The sequence below is a fragment of the Heptranchias perlo genome, chromosome 8 (assembly GCF_035084215.1).
Source record: "Heptranchias perlo isolate sHepPer1 chromosome 8, sHepPer1.hap1, whole genome shotgun sequence".
NCBI classification, from domain to species: Eukaryota; Metazoa; Chordata; class Chondrichthyes; order Hexanchiformes; family Hexanchidae; genus Heptranchias; species Heptranchias perlo.
Genome location: NC_090332.1, coordinates 58,418,294 through 58,433,550, shown reverse-complemented (window position 1 = coordinate 58,433,550; position 15,257 = coordinate 58,418,294). Strand labels below are relative to the sequence as shown.

Below are 15,257 nucleotides of genomic sequence, written 5' to 3'. Positions count from 1 at the left end.
GAATGTCCTGAGGATGTAAAAAGTGCTATATAAATGCAAATTCTCTGTCAAGGTTGGTTGCAAAGTGGGATTACTCAGAGACCTGGAAGTTAATGGGATGTTTGTCCCTCATATGTATCCCAGGATTTGGCATGCAGCACTATCAGGATTTATTTAACTACTTGGCACAGGAAACTGTCATGGTTTCTCTATATTACTGTGTGTCTCTCAATGAATATTCAACAAATAAATCAATAGGGGCTGATGAAGGCAAGCTGCGAGGCCTTAATAAACAAAGTATGGAAACTCCAAATAAACCTGAGTGGAAAAACAATAAATTATGATAAGATGTACAAGAAGTGGCTGCTTGACTGGCCAACTATTGCTGTCACTCCCCCAATTCTGACTCACTCTGAGAAAGTTCAGTTACATTCTGACTGAGAATTTCTGACACAGAATTACTTACTTGAAAGTGACAACACAGTTAGTCACTGGCCAGCCGATGACAAATGACCTTTCTTGGTGAATGGCAGATTCACTGACCTCCTCAAAGCACGTGGCTGTCCACAGTTCACAGATATTGATCCTTTGCTTCAGTCGGAAACTTGAGGATCTAGAAGCAAATAACAGATACGAAAGTTCTAATTTGATCCTGAATTTTCTAAATAACTTTTCCCCCTCCCTTCTTTTAGGCCCCTCCCCATTACATTTCATTCCTTGGCTGAGGGGATAAACATCCCATTGACTTTCAGGTCACTGACTAATCCCACTCTGCATCCAGCCTTGACGGAGAATTTAGGACATTTGCTAACAATTTGACTTCTAAATCATTCAGGGTTTTTTTCTCATACTTAAATGTTTTGAACAGAAATCAGCATCTTAAACTCATCTTATATTTCCAAAATATAGTAATATCATGAGTTTGTAAATCTCCTTGAGCAGGAGGAACTAACACTGTATGAGTGCTATTATACCTTAAAAACAAATGCCTGGGATATTAGGACATATCAAAAGCTGCTAACAATTTATCACTGAAAGAAATAAATAACTTGCACTTACATAGCACCTTTCACATCCTCAGGATGTCCCAAAACACTTCACAGCCAACAAATTACTTTTGAGATATAGCCATTTTGCACACAGCAAAATCCCACAAACAGCAAAGAAATGAATGACCCAAATATCTGTTTTTGGTGGTATCAGTTGATGGATAAATGTTGACAGGAAAACTATCGGCTCTTCTTTGAATAGTGCCATGGGATCGTTGATGACCACCTGAATAAGCAGACAGGGTTAATGTGTCATCTGAAAAATGGCACCTCTGACAATGCAGCACTCCAATGTCACAGCACTAAAGAGTCAGCCTTAGGTTATGTGCTCAAGTCCTGGAGTGGGGCTTGAGGTTCTAATTAGGCTCAGACATTACTTACATTCCCCAACTAAAGCAGAGTAGCCAAATCAGATCATTTCAGGGTCCTTCACAAATGGCCAGATTAAGTCCGCTTTAGATAGTAGTTATGCATCTTTTCATTATTTGGTAGTCCGGTGGTAATCACGTGTAAGCTGCACTTTGGCAGTGCTGTATCTGTCTGACCCGGAGTAGTCAATTGGGAAGGGCAGTATGTGGCTATATGGTGGTATGGTAGTGTGGTAGTGATGTGCTAGTGGGTGGTCCCCTAGTGGTGATATGGTGGTGGTGGGTGGTCTCCTGGTGGTGATATTCTGGTGGTGGGTGGTCTCCTGGTGGTGATATTCTGGTGGTGGGTGGTCTCCTGGTGGTGATATTCTGGTGGTGGGTGGTCTCCTGGTGGTGATATGCTGGTGGTGGGTGGTCCCCTAGTGGTGATATGGTGGTGGTGGGTGGTCTCCTGGTGGTGATATGCTGGTGGTGGGTGGTCTCCTGGCGGTGATGTGGTGGTGGTGGGTAGTCCCCTGGTGGTGATATGATGGCGGTGGGTGGTCCCCTGGTGGTGATATGGTGGCAGTGGGTGGTCCCCCGGTGGTGATATGATGGCGGTGGGTGGTCCCCTGGTGGTGATATGATGGCGGTGGGTGGTCCCCTGGTGGTGATATGATGGCGGTGGGTGGTCCCCTGGTGGTGATATGATGGCAGTGGGTGGTCCCCTGGTGGTGATATGGTGGCAGTGGGTGGTCCCCCGGTGGTGATATGATGGCGGTGGGTGGTCCCCTGGTGGTGATATGATGGCGGTGGGTGGTCCCCTGGTGGTGATATGGTGGCGGTGGGTGGTCCCCTGGTGGCGATATGGTGGCGGTGGGTGGTCCCCTGGTGGCGATATGGTGGCGGTGGGTGGTCCCCTGGTGGTGATATGGTGGCGGTGGGTGGTCCCCTGGTGGTGATATGGTGGCGGTGGGTGGTCCCCCGGTGGTGATATGATGGCGGTGGGTGTTCCCCTGGTGGTGATATGGCGGCAGTGGGTGGTCCCCTGGTGGTGATATGCTGGCAGTGGGTGGTCCCCTGGTGGTGATATGGTGGCAGTGGGTGGTCCCCTGGTGGTGATATGGTGGCAGTGGGTGGTCCCCTGGTGGTGATATGATGGCGGTTGGTGTTCCCCTGGTGGTGACATGCTGGCAGTGGGTGGTCCCCCGGTGGTGATATGATGGCGGTGGGTGGTCCCCTGGTGGTGATATGATGGCGGTGGGTGGTCCCCTGGTGGTGATATGGTGGCAGTGGGTGGTCCCCTGGTGGTGATATGATGGCGGTGGGTGTTCCCCTGGTGGTGATATGCTGGCAGTGGGTGGTCCCCTGGTGGTGATATGATGGCGGTGGGTGGTCCCCTGGTGGTGATATGGTGGCAGTGGGTGGTCCCCCGGTGGTGATATGATGGCGGTGGGTGGTCCCCTGGTGGTGATATGATGGCGGTGGGTAGTCCCTTGGTGGTGATGTGCTAGATGGTCCTTTAAGACATTAATTAATTCATCTGATCAATGCATCACAGCTCATTTGAATTTTATATTTGCATTTGGCTTGGCGGATACTTGGATGGGGGAATCTTCAAAGCCAAATGTAGAAGGAAACTCAATCTAACAATGAGTCATTTCTTCCCTTCCCCTCCAATTTTCTTTCCTCCCTCCTCCCCTGAAGGATCAGAAGAAGCACAATTGCATGGGTACTGGCAGTTCTCCGGTACTCATGCAAGTATGGGACTTCATAATAAGTCTGGAACATGAGTTTCCAGCACTCACTTCCATACAGGTCCCTTCAGACATGAGCCCGCACCTAACTTCACTTGCAACACAGGTCACTGAATAGTGATTGGTGGAGGTTGGGGAAGGGGAGATTTTCTTTTTACAATATGCTAAAACATATTAACCAGAGACCAAGAAGACTTCCTACTTTTGCCACTTTTAGCAAATTCCTAAATACATTCAAAATCGTCCCACTAGATTGCAGGCTGTGACTTTCTGCCCTGCACTACCACATTTGGCAAAAGATGAGCAGAGCCCATAGAGAAACAGTGTAAATGGCCGCTTTTAGCCGTTTACTCTGTTTCTCCCAGTGCTTTCACTGATCTTCGGGCAGAGAAAGAAATTCCAAGCGATAGTGTCGCAAACACGTATCAACCAGAGGAGATCCTCCCCCACCAGGAATGGGAATTCTGGCTGATTTTTCCCCCTTTGTAGACTGAGAACATTTTAGGACAATAGGATCTCTCTGGCTGAGATTAGATGATAGACCCAAAATCAAACCTAGCTATTTTATGTCTGTACAGCTCAATGCAGTTGGCCACTGAAACATTGAGGGGTGGTGGGGGGGGGGGGAAGGTGGGAATCCCAGGATTATTCATCTCACTCATATCCCAGTTTAGGGGACAGTTGATTTAATTGCACTAGAGGATTTTATTGTAGTTATGCTACACTAGCCATTTTCTAAACTGTTCCCACAGAATTGTCCACAATACAGTACAAATCGAAATGAAACCATTAGATTGTTTGTCGGAGTTAGGATTGAGGCCTTGAGCAGGCCTCATATTATGTTCAGTAAAAGCCTGAACCATATTGGGATTACTGTAACTGCACTGTTTATTTGTAAGCTATGTTTTTAGTAATACTTACTCATTTCTATTAGTTTCAGTGCAAGTTTGACTTGCCTTCTAGTTATGTAGCTTCCCAATCAGAATTAGCCCGGTTTGAGTGCCAGTTACAGCGAGAGTAAATACTGGTCAGACAGATAATCTGAAACTGAGTCTCAACTACCAACAGGAGATTCAGGGAATCTGTAGGATCCTAAAGATCCAACAAAAACCCCATACATTCTAACATTGAGTAGCCTGTGAGTAATAGTATGTTTTCTACTTGTTCAAGCAGACAACCCACGTTTGACAGTCAAAGTAGGTGGAAAGTGTAAAACCAGCCATCTCCTTAGCGACCTTTGGCCCACGACCATGTAGTGACTTCAGCAGTCTGAGGTATTTTGTAAAAACCCTAATGTTTCAGAAATAGAATCTATGTAAATGTTTTTTTCTGTATTACAGATAGAATTTAACATTGTTGGTTTTGCAAAAAATTTCCCAGAGAAATGAACACAATATTTTTGTTGAAAATAACCCTTTGTTTGATTTAGCTGCTAGCTGCTAACTTCGGAAGCCACTGTAGACTTCAGTTTCCAGATCACGGTCAGGTCTTTTCTCTATGCTGCATATATTTTTTCCCTGTATCTTTCCTTCAAGTCCTTTACCGTACGGTTTTGCATTTCTCTATATTTTTCCACATATGAGTTCACACTAGGATAAGCAGTGAAGCACTGAAATACGTGGATATTTTACAAAATAGTACAGAAAAGAAATACTGTCTATTAAATGTGTCTCAAACACTTAATTCAGGCTACAATGTCATTTAACTGATAGACATACATACAAACAAACACAAATCTACCAGTGCTATTTTGAATTCGGGCATGAGGCATCCATTTTGGAATTATGCACAAAACATTGAAAGCCCCAAAACGTTGCTGATCTTGGGTGGAGACTTTCGGTTTGGGCGGCAAACTGGCGTGATATCAGCGATGCACTCACAGCTCACCCGCCCAACATTATGTTGGTGAGCTGTGGGTGCTAAGGAGGCACCACACTGAAAATCACCCAGCTACTCCATGAAGCCAGCTGGTGGGTAAGGCTTGTTAGTGGGGTAGGCACAAATGTCGGGGTGGTGGGCGAAAATGGGTCGGCAGCTTTTTGGAGAGGCCTCCAGTGGTCCCTTTAAAGATTGCTGGTTAGGCCTCTCGATGCCCGGAGAAAGGGGACTGGAATGTGCCGTGCATGAGTCACCCATTTCTCTTTGAAAGTTGTAATTGGGCCCTACAATAGGCGTAGGATGCCCATTTGCATATCTAAACAGCCAAACGCCTGTTTTGGGTGGGAGTGCTGGGCACCAATAAAGGGCCTTCCTGAAAGTTGATGCAGGTGGGCAAATAGATGGACAAGGTCCCCACCTGATTTCCTGCTACCGATTGCCCTTTTTATGGTGAGAAACAGGTGACTAGCAGATAAATGTCTTCCCTTTGGTCTTTTTCACATTTCCCATTCAGGCGAATAGAGCTAGAATCCTGATCATAAGGTTTTGGAAGTATTTTTTTGATCAAACCAACGCATTGGCATTTAAGAAGAGTGACAATCACTCATTTTGGTTTAAAAATGTGACTCACATCAGGATCAGTATCTCCAGCCACTAGTCTAGCTTTTTTGAATTGAAAAAGGCATATTTCATCTCACAAACTATAAGCCCAAAGAGTCAAGATGAGTATTAGTAGTAGCCACATCTCTATATTTATATTATAAAATCCTGACATATAAGTTTTTATTGCTTCTATTTTGTCTGTTATCTCATCCTTCTCCATTTTGTTTCTTCCCTATTCTCTATTACAGTGAGCGTTCTCAACATCAGGCAAATCTTAGTTGAGAGATTGTTAGCCACAAACTATATACCTGAAGCCACCAAGTCATATCAAACTGTCAACATATCTGTTTCACAGGGTAGCATTCAGCCATCTGAAGGTCAACACAGGGGGACTTGAACTGGCATTTGTGTATTCTTCTGTCCTTTCTTATCTCACCCCCTCCCCATACCCCACCTGGTTGTGGGGCTTTCTTACTCTCATTCAAAGCAATTGTAAACAATTTTACAACACCAAGTTATAGTCCAGCAATTTTATTTTAAATTCACAAGCTTTCGGAGGCTACCTCCTTCCTCAGGTGAACGATGTGGAAATGAAGTCCTCGAAATGAAGTCGCATTTATAATTCACAGAACAATGCTTGGTGATAACAGACAGTTTTTTCAACTGCCCGTTGCCAAGGCAATCAGTGTGCAGACAGACAGGTGTTACCTGCCAGGTCTCAGAATATACAAATCACCAAAAAAAACAACAAACAAAAAAAAAACCAAAAAACAGAGATAGAGAGGTAGAAACATAGAAAAGACAGCAACTGACCCGTTATATTAAAAACAGATAACATTTGTTCGCTGGTGGGGTAACGTGTAGCGTGACATGAACCCAAGATCCCGGTTGAGGCCATCCTCATGGGTGCGGAACTTGGCTATCAATTTCTGCTCGACGATTTTGCGTTGTCGTGTGTCTCGAAGGCCGCCTTGGAGTACGCTTACCCGAAGGTCGGTGGCTGAATGTCCTTGACTGCTGAAGTGCTCCCCGACTGGGAGGGAACCCTCCTCTTGGCAACGGGCAGTTGAAAAAACTGTCTGTTATCACCAAGCATTGTTCTGTGAATTATAAATGCGACTTCATTTCGAGGACTTCATTTCCACATCGTTCACCTGAGGAAGGAGGTAGCCTCCGAAAGCTTGTGAATTTAAAATAAAATTGCTGGACTATAACTTGGTGTTGTAAAATTGTTTACAATTGTCAACCCCAGTCCATCACCGGCATCTCCACATCATTCAAAGCAAGAAAGAACACTTGCAGGAGACAGCTATGGAGACAGAGATATCTCAACAGTCATAGCAGCAGTAAAACCCCTCAATTAAAACTATAGGCATTCTGGCTTTAGAAGAATGAAGGGACAGCACAGCTTCCTCAGTGTTCTCCGGCAAAAGGAAACAAAGAATTCTGAGAATTACTGGGAAATCTAAACATGAGACTCTGCCCAATGTGGAAGATTTGGCAGACCCCATTACAGATTTTATTTTCTATGATTTCTTCTATATTTTATTTACATTGGAGCTTTGGGTGGTGCAATACGTTTGATACTGGCCTGTCTCCTCCGGGCCCTGGATTGAGATGCAGCCAAGAATGATGGAATGAAAGTCTCCTCATTTCATAATGAGCAACATTAAAGTGGCACTACAATTTATTTCACTTCTCGGACAGTACCTTGCCAGTAGAAGTGATGGATTACTGTAACTGCACTGCTTATTTGTAAAATAATATGACCAGTATCAGTTATGTATTCTTACTAATTCTTACTAATTTCTGTTAGTTTCAGTGCAAGTTTGACATCCCTCCCAACAAGTTGGCTTATCCAGCAGAATTAACCAGGTCTGTCTGTTAGTAGTTACATTTTAAAAAAAAGCAAACTTGCAGTATTAAGTTCCTCCTATATATTTTTTTAAAGGAATTTATATAGAATCTCTTTTTATGGCCTGTCACACTATAGAAATAATTGTGATATTTTTCTGTGTCATTCAGGAATATATTTGCTTAATGTAAAGCTTGTGTTGACCTTCAGATGGGAATGATTCTTGCAGTGCTACCCTGTGAAAGCTTGACATGGGCTCCTTGTGGGGGCAGGGTGTCTACGCTAAATGCTAATTCTATTGCATGGTATTTTTTCTGTTCTGACATGTCCGTGCAGCCTCCTCCAGCTGAGAGGGCGGTCGAGTGAGTCATAGATGTCCCCAGAACTTTGATGCCAATATTTTGACAGCAGCATTGCTTCAGCGGTCAAAAGAAAGTGTGATAGTGGAATAGCCCAGTTTAGAATTTATTTAGTAGAATAATGTAGACGTGAACAAATGAACTAACATGTTTCCACTCATCTGCCTCAATGATAATATTGATTATAATGCAATTTGAACAATTGGGATTACAGCAGCTCAGTAATTAAATCCCAAACAGGATTCGACTAGCCATAATATTATATTCCAGGAGAAAGGAAGAAAACTAGACAGGCTTACCAGCTCTCTTCTTGTTGCTTCCCTCTCTATTTCTCAAGTCCCACCAGTTCACCTTATCTTTGCTCCCTTTAGTTCTCTCTCCGTTCTGTATTTCTCTCAATTCTTTTCCTCCAAGTGTGGCCATTGGTTCTTTTGGTCTATTTCCCACCTTCTTCGGTTCTCTCCTATTCAGACTTTCATTAGTTTACTTTTATTTATTCTCAGCTCTGTGCCCACCCTTAGTTATTGTCCTCACCTGCCTCCACCCACTCTCAGTTCCATTCCTGCATTTTCCACTTCCCTGTATTCTCACCTGTGTTTTCCGACATTTTCCTGCTTTCTGTTGTCTGACCTCTGTTTTCTTGCACCTTCCTGTCCTCTGTGTTTCCTCTGTGTTTCACCTGTGTTTCCTTACCTTCTCACTCTTTACTTACTACAGCTTTGGCTCTATGTTGGGGGTCTGTAGCATTACTGGGGTAGCAGTCTCACATTCCACCTCATCCTTGTCAGGTTGAAATCAGATTATATACTTAACAGTGTGAGGAAAAACAGCTGCAGTGCCCAATTTGACTTAGTAGCTTAATAGATTTGGTGACGTGTGTCACCGTTAATTTAGACCCCAGGGGGGCAAAATGGGCTCACCCCAATTCAACTCATAATAGTCACGCCATCTGCCAATTACCATAGAGCATCACCTGTCGTCATGGAGTTGTCCCAGCTGAGGGAAGGTGAGTGGGGAATAAAGTGTCCTACAAAATGTCAGTAAAAGAAATACATTTTTGGGCCTGGAGGGCAAATTTAAGAGTGGAAGGTTTTTTACACACATAGGAATGTATGGCCAGAAAGGATGACTGAGACTGAACACTGGACTCATCCAAGAACAGCTGCTGTAATGGAAATACATGGGAGGTTATATTGCATAACGCGTGAAAGCGGGTGCGGGGTCGCGGTACGCGATTAACCCACGCCCGGTCGTTGAGATGCAGGCAGCACGTAACATTGGTGCTGCCAAGTGATTTACCAGATTGCTGCGAGCAGCCAGGCCTAGCTGGGCTGTTGAGTAGCTGCTCACCAGCAGGGAGTCCCTGATATCGCGAGTGGCTAACACCACTTAAAGGCAGCCTGCACTTCTTACTTGCAAAATATAAGATACGGGTCTGCACAGAGATCAGACATCGCACTACTAAATCCCACATCCTCCAATCTGCATGCCAGACCTCACCAATCTGCCAATCTGAGTTTGTACCAGGCCTGCGAGAGAGCGTGCACCAAGGTTCTCTGATAATGCACTAGAGGCCTTGGTACAAGAGGTAGACAGAAGGAGGGGCATCCTATATCCACAGGGGGACAAGAGGCTCTCCAGACATATGCTTCCGAGGCAGTGGGAGGGGTAGGGGACGAAGTCAATACCAGGCGTGTAGTACCACGAACATGGATGCAGTGCAGAAAGAAGTTCAATGTTTTGAGCGGTCAAGGTGAGTGAGGTCAACTGTCAAATGGCATCTCCTAACAACTGCACCACTAGCCGCATCCACTGCTCCACACACTACACTCCCCATCACCCACATACCAACAAACTCTTCCAATCAGATGCTTCTTCTCATCCTCACACATTACCACTGTTGCAAGCCGCACACCCACAACTCACAGGTCACACACACTGGCAGCTATTCAACCATGACAGGCACATCACCCAAACACCTGACAGGACACTCACTGACACCGTCCCGCTTTCTTGCAGGAGAAGGTGGCGCATAACAGGAGGCAGCAAGTTGCACTGGCTCCATGGAACACGAGCCTGCTATCCTCTCTCAGGATGACAACATTCCTGTCCCATCCCTGCCACTTTGCCTGTGCCCTTGCTGTTGCCTGTCAGCTCGCCAGCCCACTCCCTGTAGAGTATTGAAACTTTATTATAGGAACATAGGAAGATAGGAACAGACCTTTTAGCCCCTCTGCCATTCAACGAGATCATGGTGGACCTGTGACCTAACTCCATATACCTGCCTTAGCCCCATATCCCTTAATACCTTTGGTTAACAAAAATCTATCAATCTCAGATTTAAAATTAACAATTCAGCTAGCATCAACTGCCGTTTGCAGAAAAGTGTTCCAAACTTCTACCACCCTCTGCGTGTAGAAGTGTTTCCTAACTTCACTCCTGCAAGTCCTGGCTCTAAATTTTAGGTTATGTCCTCTAGTCCTAGTATATAATTCAAGTATAGGAGACCTCCAAAAATAGGTACAAATGCATCAGCAGCCAGAAGCAATAATCCAGCAACTAACCTGTAACTCTTGCATGATCCCTTTAACTAGCGCTGGTGTAGGGGTCCTCCATGCTGTTTATGACCTGTTCAGCTATGCGTCAGTTGGCTGGAGTGCTGAATTCCAAAGTCGCATCTGTCCCTTTAAATCAGCGATGCACACTGATCTACCGCATATTCTCCCTACTTTACATGCTGCCAGCGTTCGTTATCTGCGTGTGCGCAAATACCTTTACCAAGATGGCGTCCGGTGCACATCACGCTAGAAGTGTGCGCACGCATTCTGGATGCCATTTTGGGTCTTTAGGAGGCCGTGTAGCACCTACAAAATGGTGTTATGAGGCCGAATTCATAACCCTGGTTTTGGAAGGATGTACATACCTTTTACGGCCAGTTCACCATTTAATTACCACCCTCCCGAATTTATTTTATTTTCTACCCCCTCTTTAAATGCCATTGCTACATGCCATGCACCCACTGAAGGCAGCCTGGAAAAGCAACTTGCCCCAGGTATCAGTGAATGTTGCTTTTGAGCTGACTGCTAGATGCATACAGAAAAGGGCCTCATCACCTGGTGAGGATATTTCGATGCATAGTCCACCAATGTCAAGATATACCTTTTCTCTAACTTACTCCTTACAGGTGCTGATCCCACTATATCTATGTGCACCCTTTTAAAAGGCTAACTAATAGTGGATAAGGATTTCAGGCTACTTTGGTTTAATTCCTGTTTATTAATTTTCTGGCATTGGTCACATGTCCGACAAATATTGAGCCACATCTTTAAAAATAGTCATTCACTGAAAATGTAGTAGTAAACTACAGCTCATATACCCCTTCATGTCTTGGGTTATTTTTAATAATTGGGTAAATTCGGGAGTACTCACTTTAGATCGCCCCTCCCCCACCCTCACCCCTACCTCCTGCCCAATGTTAATACCCCACTCACAAATTTCTTTCCCTGCAGTGAATTGCCTAGCACACTATGTGCCTCCCCCAAAGAGGGAGAATGAGGTGTCAATTCCCCATCTGGGGTATCAAGAGTACTCATATATGGTTTACCACTTCATGGCATGACTTGTTGATACACAAATGCATTTCACCAGCACTCTGGTGGGCAGTTTCTTATCAAAAAGGGCAGTTATATTACAAATTCTGCATCCATGTGAAGCAGTTTTGGCTTTGTGGTGACGTGTGATATGTATAACTTTGTTATGAAGTTGCCCAAAAAGAATGTAACTGTTAATCAATGTGTGAGTTGAGTCCTATATTTCCCTGGCCAGAGAGCAATGCAGGTCTGCCAGCCCCATATCACTCTAAGCAGGTCAAAGCAGTACATGCTGTATAACTGCACTCTTAGGGGCCGATTTTCGGATGGCTGAGTGGGTGGGTTGGGGGCGGGGGGGCATCGAAAATGGCAGAATCCTGGAGTGGGTTCGGAACCCGGCTCCAACAGGGACTCCCACCAGCAATTAAAGCCGGGGGATGATAATTTAGATACTTAGTTAGCTATTTGAGGTACTTGACAGACCTCATTGAGTGGAGATTTTGGCAGGGGTGCAATTTTGAAGGATCCTCAGTGTGTTTCCTGTGCTGTGGGAAACACTCCCTGTTGGAGCAGACGTGTTTCAGCCAGCAGCCAGTGGGAGATGCAAAGGATTATTTGACAGGTGGGGGGAGAACCTCATTTATTGCAGCAGGGCACTCTGTCACTTCAGACAAAGTTTTGGCTGCAACACCTTTGTCTTTCCACTCAAAATTATTAATTTATACCCTAAACTCTGCTGTGCAAACACATTTACCTACTTTGCGGACCCCCTCAAACTCACACTGTCAGGATGGGGGGGGCGCCATAGCTGCATTCATCACTTCATCTGAGGACGAGCAACATCACCAGCCTCGCCAGGCACGCCATCCACCTCCGCCACGTGGAGCTCCACAACACAGCGCTGAGCCATAGGCGCCTGCACAAAATAGTCATGCAGCTACACGTACACCCACTGTAGGGTGACCCAATGGGTGGCATCAAGTGCGGGTGTTCATGGTGAACCTCATGAAAGGGACTTATTACACAAGCCAGTCAAGAATGGCCAAGATGTAGCAGTAGTGGTGACAATAATAATATTTAATGTGGAGATGCCGGTGATGGACTGGGGTTGACAATTGTAAACAATTTTACAACACCAAGTTATAGTCCAGCAATTTTATTTTAAATTCACAAGCTTTCGGAGGCTTCCTCCTTCCTCAGGTAAATGTACAAGAGCTCCTCGAAGCCTACGCATTTATACATATAGAACAATACATGGTGTTTACAGACTGCCCCTGCAACTGCCCGTTGCCAAGGCAATCACCGTGTTCAGACAGAGAGGTGTCACCTGCAGAACCCCCGAATACACATTCAACAAAAAAACAAACAGGAAAAAAAACAGAGAGAGGCAGAAACATCCGGAAGGCAGAGAAAGCCAGCAAATGACCCATTATATTAAAAACAGATAACATTTGTTCGCTGGTGGGGTAACGTGTAGCGTGACATGAACCCAAGATCCCGGTTGAGGCCGTCCTCATGGGTGCGGAACTTGGCTATCAATTTCTGCTCGACGATTTTGCGTTGTCGTGTGTCTCGAAGGCCGCCTTGGAGTACGCTTACCCGAAGGTCGGTGGATGAATGTCCATGACTGCTGAAGTGTTCCCCGACTGGGAGGGAACCCTCCTGTTTGGCGATTGTTGCGCGGTGTCCGTTCATCCGTTGTCGCAGCGTCTGCATGGTCTCGCCAATGTACCATGCTCTGGGGCATCCTTTCCTGCAACGTATGAGGTGGACAACGTTGGCCGAGTCACAGGAGTATGAACCATGCACCTGGTGGGTGGTGTCCTCTCGTGTGATGGTGGTATCTGTGTCAATGATCTGGCATGTCTTGCAGAGGTTACCGTGGCAGGGTTGTGTGGTGTCGTGGACGCTGTTCTCTTGAAAGCTAGGTAATTTGCTGCGAACGATGGTCTGTTTGAGGTTGGGTGGCTGTTTAAAGGCGAGTAGTGGAGGTGTGGGGATGGCCATAGTGAGGTGTTTGTCCTCATTGATGACATGTTGAAGGCTGCGGAGAACATGGCGTAGTTTCTCCGCTCCGGGGAAGTACTGGACGACAAAGGGTACTCTGTTGGTTGCATCCCGTGTTAGTCTCCTGAGGAGGTCTATGCGATTTTTTGCTGTGGCCCGTCGGAACTGTCGATCGATGAGTCGAGCGTCATATCCCGTTCTTACTAGGGCGTCTTTCAGCGTCTGTAGGTGTCCATCGCGTTCCTCCTCGTCTGAGCAGACCCTGTGTATTCACAGGCCCTGCGAATACACAGGGTCTGCTCAGACGAGGAGGTACGCGATGGACACCTACAGACGCTGAAAGACGCCCTAGTAAGAACGGGATATGACGCTCGACTCATCGATCGACAGTTCCGACGGGCCACAGCAAAAAATCGCATAGACCTCCTCAGGAGACTAACACGGGACGCAACCAACAGAGTACCCTTTGTCGTCCAGTACTTCCCCGGAGCGGAGAAACTACGCCATGTTCTCCGCAGCCTTCAACATGTCATCAATGAGGACAAACACCTCGCTATGGCCATCCCCACACCTCCACTACTCGCCTTTAAACAGCCACCCAACCTCAAACAGACCATCGTTCGCAGCAAATTACCTAGCTTTCAAGAGAACAGCGTCCACGACACCACACAACCCTGCCACGGTAACCTCTGCAAGACATGCCAGATCATCGACACAGATACCACCATCACACGAGAGGACACCACCCACCAGGTGCATGGTTCATACTCCTGTGACTCGGCCAACGTTGTCTACCTCATACGTTGCAGGAAAGGATGCCCCAGAGCATGGTACATTGGCGAGACCATGCAGACGCTGCGACAACGGATGAACGGACACCGCGCAACAATCGCCAAACAGGAGGGTTCCCTCCCAATCGGGGAACACTTCAGCAGTCATGGACATTCATCCACCGACCTTCGGGTAAGCGTACTCCAAGGTGGCCTTCGAGACACACGACAACGCAAAATCGTCGAGCAGAAATTGATAGCCAAGTTCCGCACCCATGAGGACGGCCTCAACCGGGATCTTGGGTTCATGTCACGCTACACGTTACCCCACCAGCGAACAAATGTTATCTGTTTTTAATATAATGGGTCATTTGCTGGCTTTCTCTGCCTTCCGGATGTTTCTGCCTCTCTCTGTTTTTTTTCCTGTTTGTTTTTTTGTTGAATGTGTATTCGGGGGTTCTGCAGGTGACACCTCTCTGTCTGAACACGGTGATTGCCTTGGCAACGGGCAGTTGCAGGGGCATTCTGTAAACACCATGTATTGTTCTATATGTATAAATGCGTAGGCTTCGAGGAGCTCTTGTACATTTACCTGAGGAAGGAGGAAGCCTCCGAAAGCTTGTGAATTTAAAATAAAATTGCTGGACTATAACTTGGTGTTGTAAAATTGTTTACAATATTTAATGTGCCATTAACAAAAATCAAATATAAATAAAAAACATGACAAACCGTCAAACACCTTTGTGCATCCCCTTTGTGCTCACAAAACCTTTGCCTTACGCTTCCGACTACTTCTACGTGGTGCATCCCCTGTGGCTGCAGCAGAGGTCGTGGCAGGTTGCTCTTGTTCATGCCCTGACCGATTAGATGCTTTGGGCCTACGCCCTCTGGGTTTCGGTGCCCGTGAGGGCCCCTCCAAAGACTGCTCCACCTGCACCTGTGCAGGAGAAGACTCGACCACTTGGAGAGGAGGCAGCATTGCGGGTACTGGTTGAGAGGGGGGGCAACGGGTGAGACGTGGGAGCGCTTTGAGTGGCGTCCCCACTTCCATGTCCCCTTTCAC

At 46.2% G+C, this 15,257-nt stretch overlaps 1 protein-coding gene across 3 annotated transcripts in view; it reads right to left on the bottom strand.

The window, feature by feature from the left end:
- The window catches only part of tagapb (T cell activation RhoGTPase activating protein b), a 165,075-nt gene that overhangs the window by 23,662 nt on the left and 126,156 nt on the right, over positions 1-15,257 (bottom strand). For all 3 annotated transcript variants that reach the window (XM_067989144.1, XM_067989145.1, XM_067989146.1), the window contains exon 4: positions 446-592. In XM_067989144.1, the coding sequence (XP_067845245.1) occupies positions 446-592 (147 nt within the window). The remainder of the gene's footprint in view (positions 1-445; positions 593-15,257) is intronic.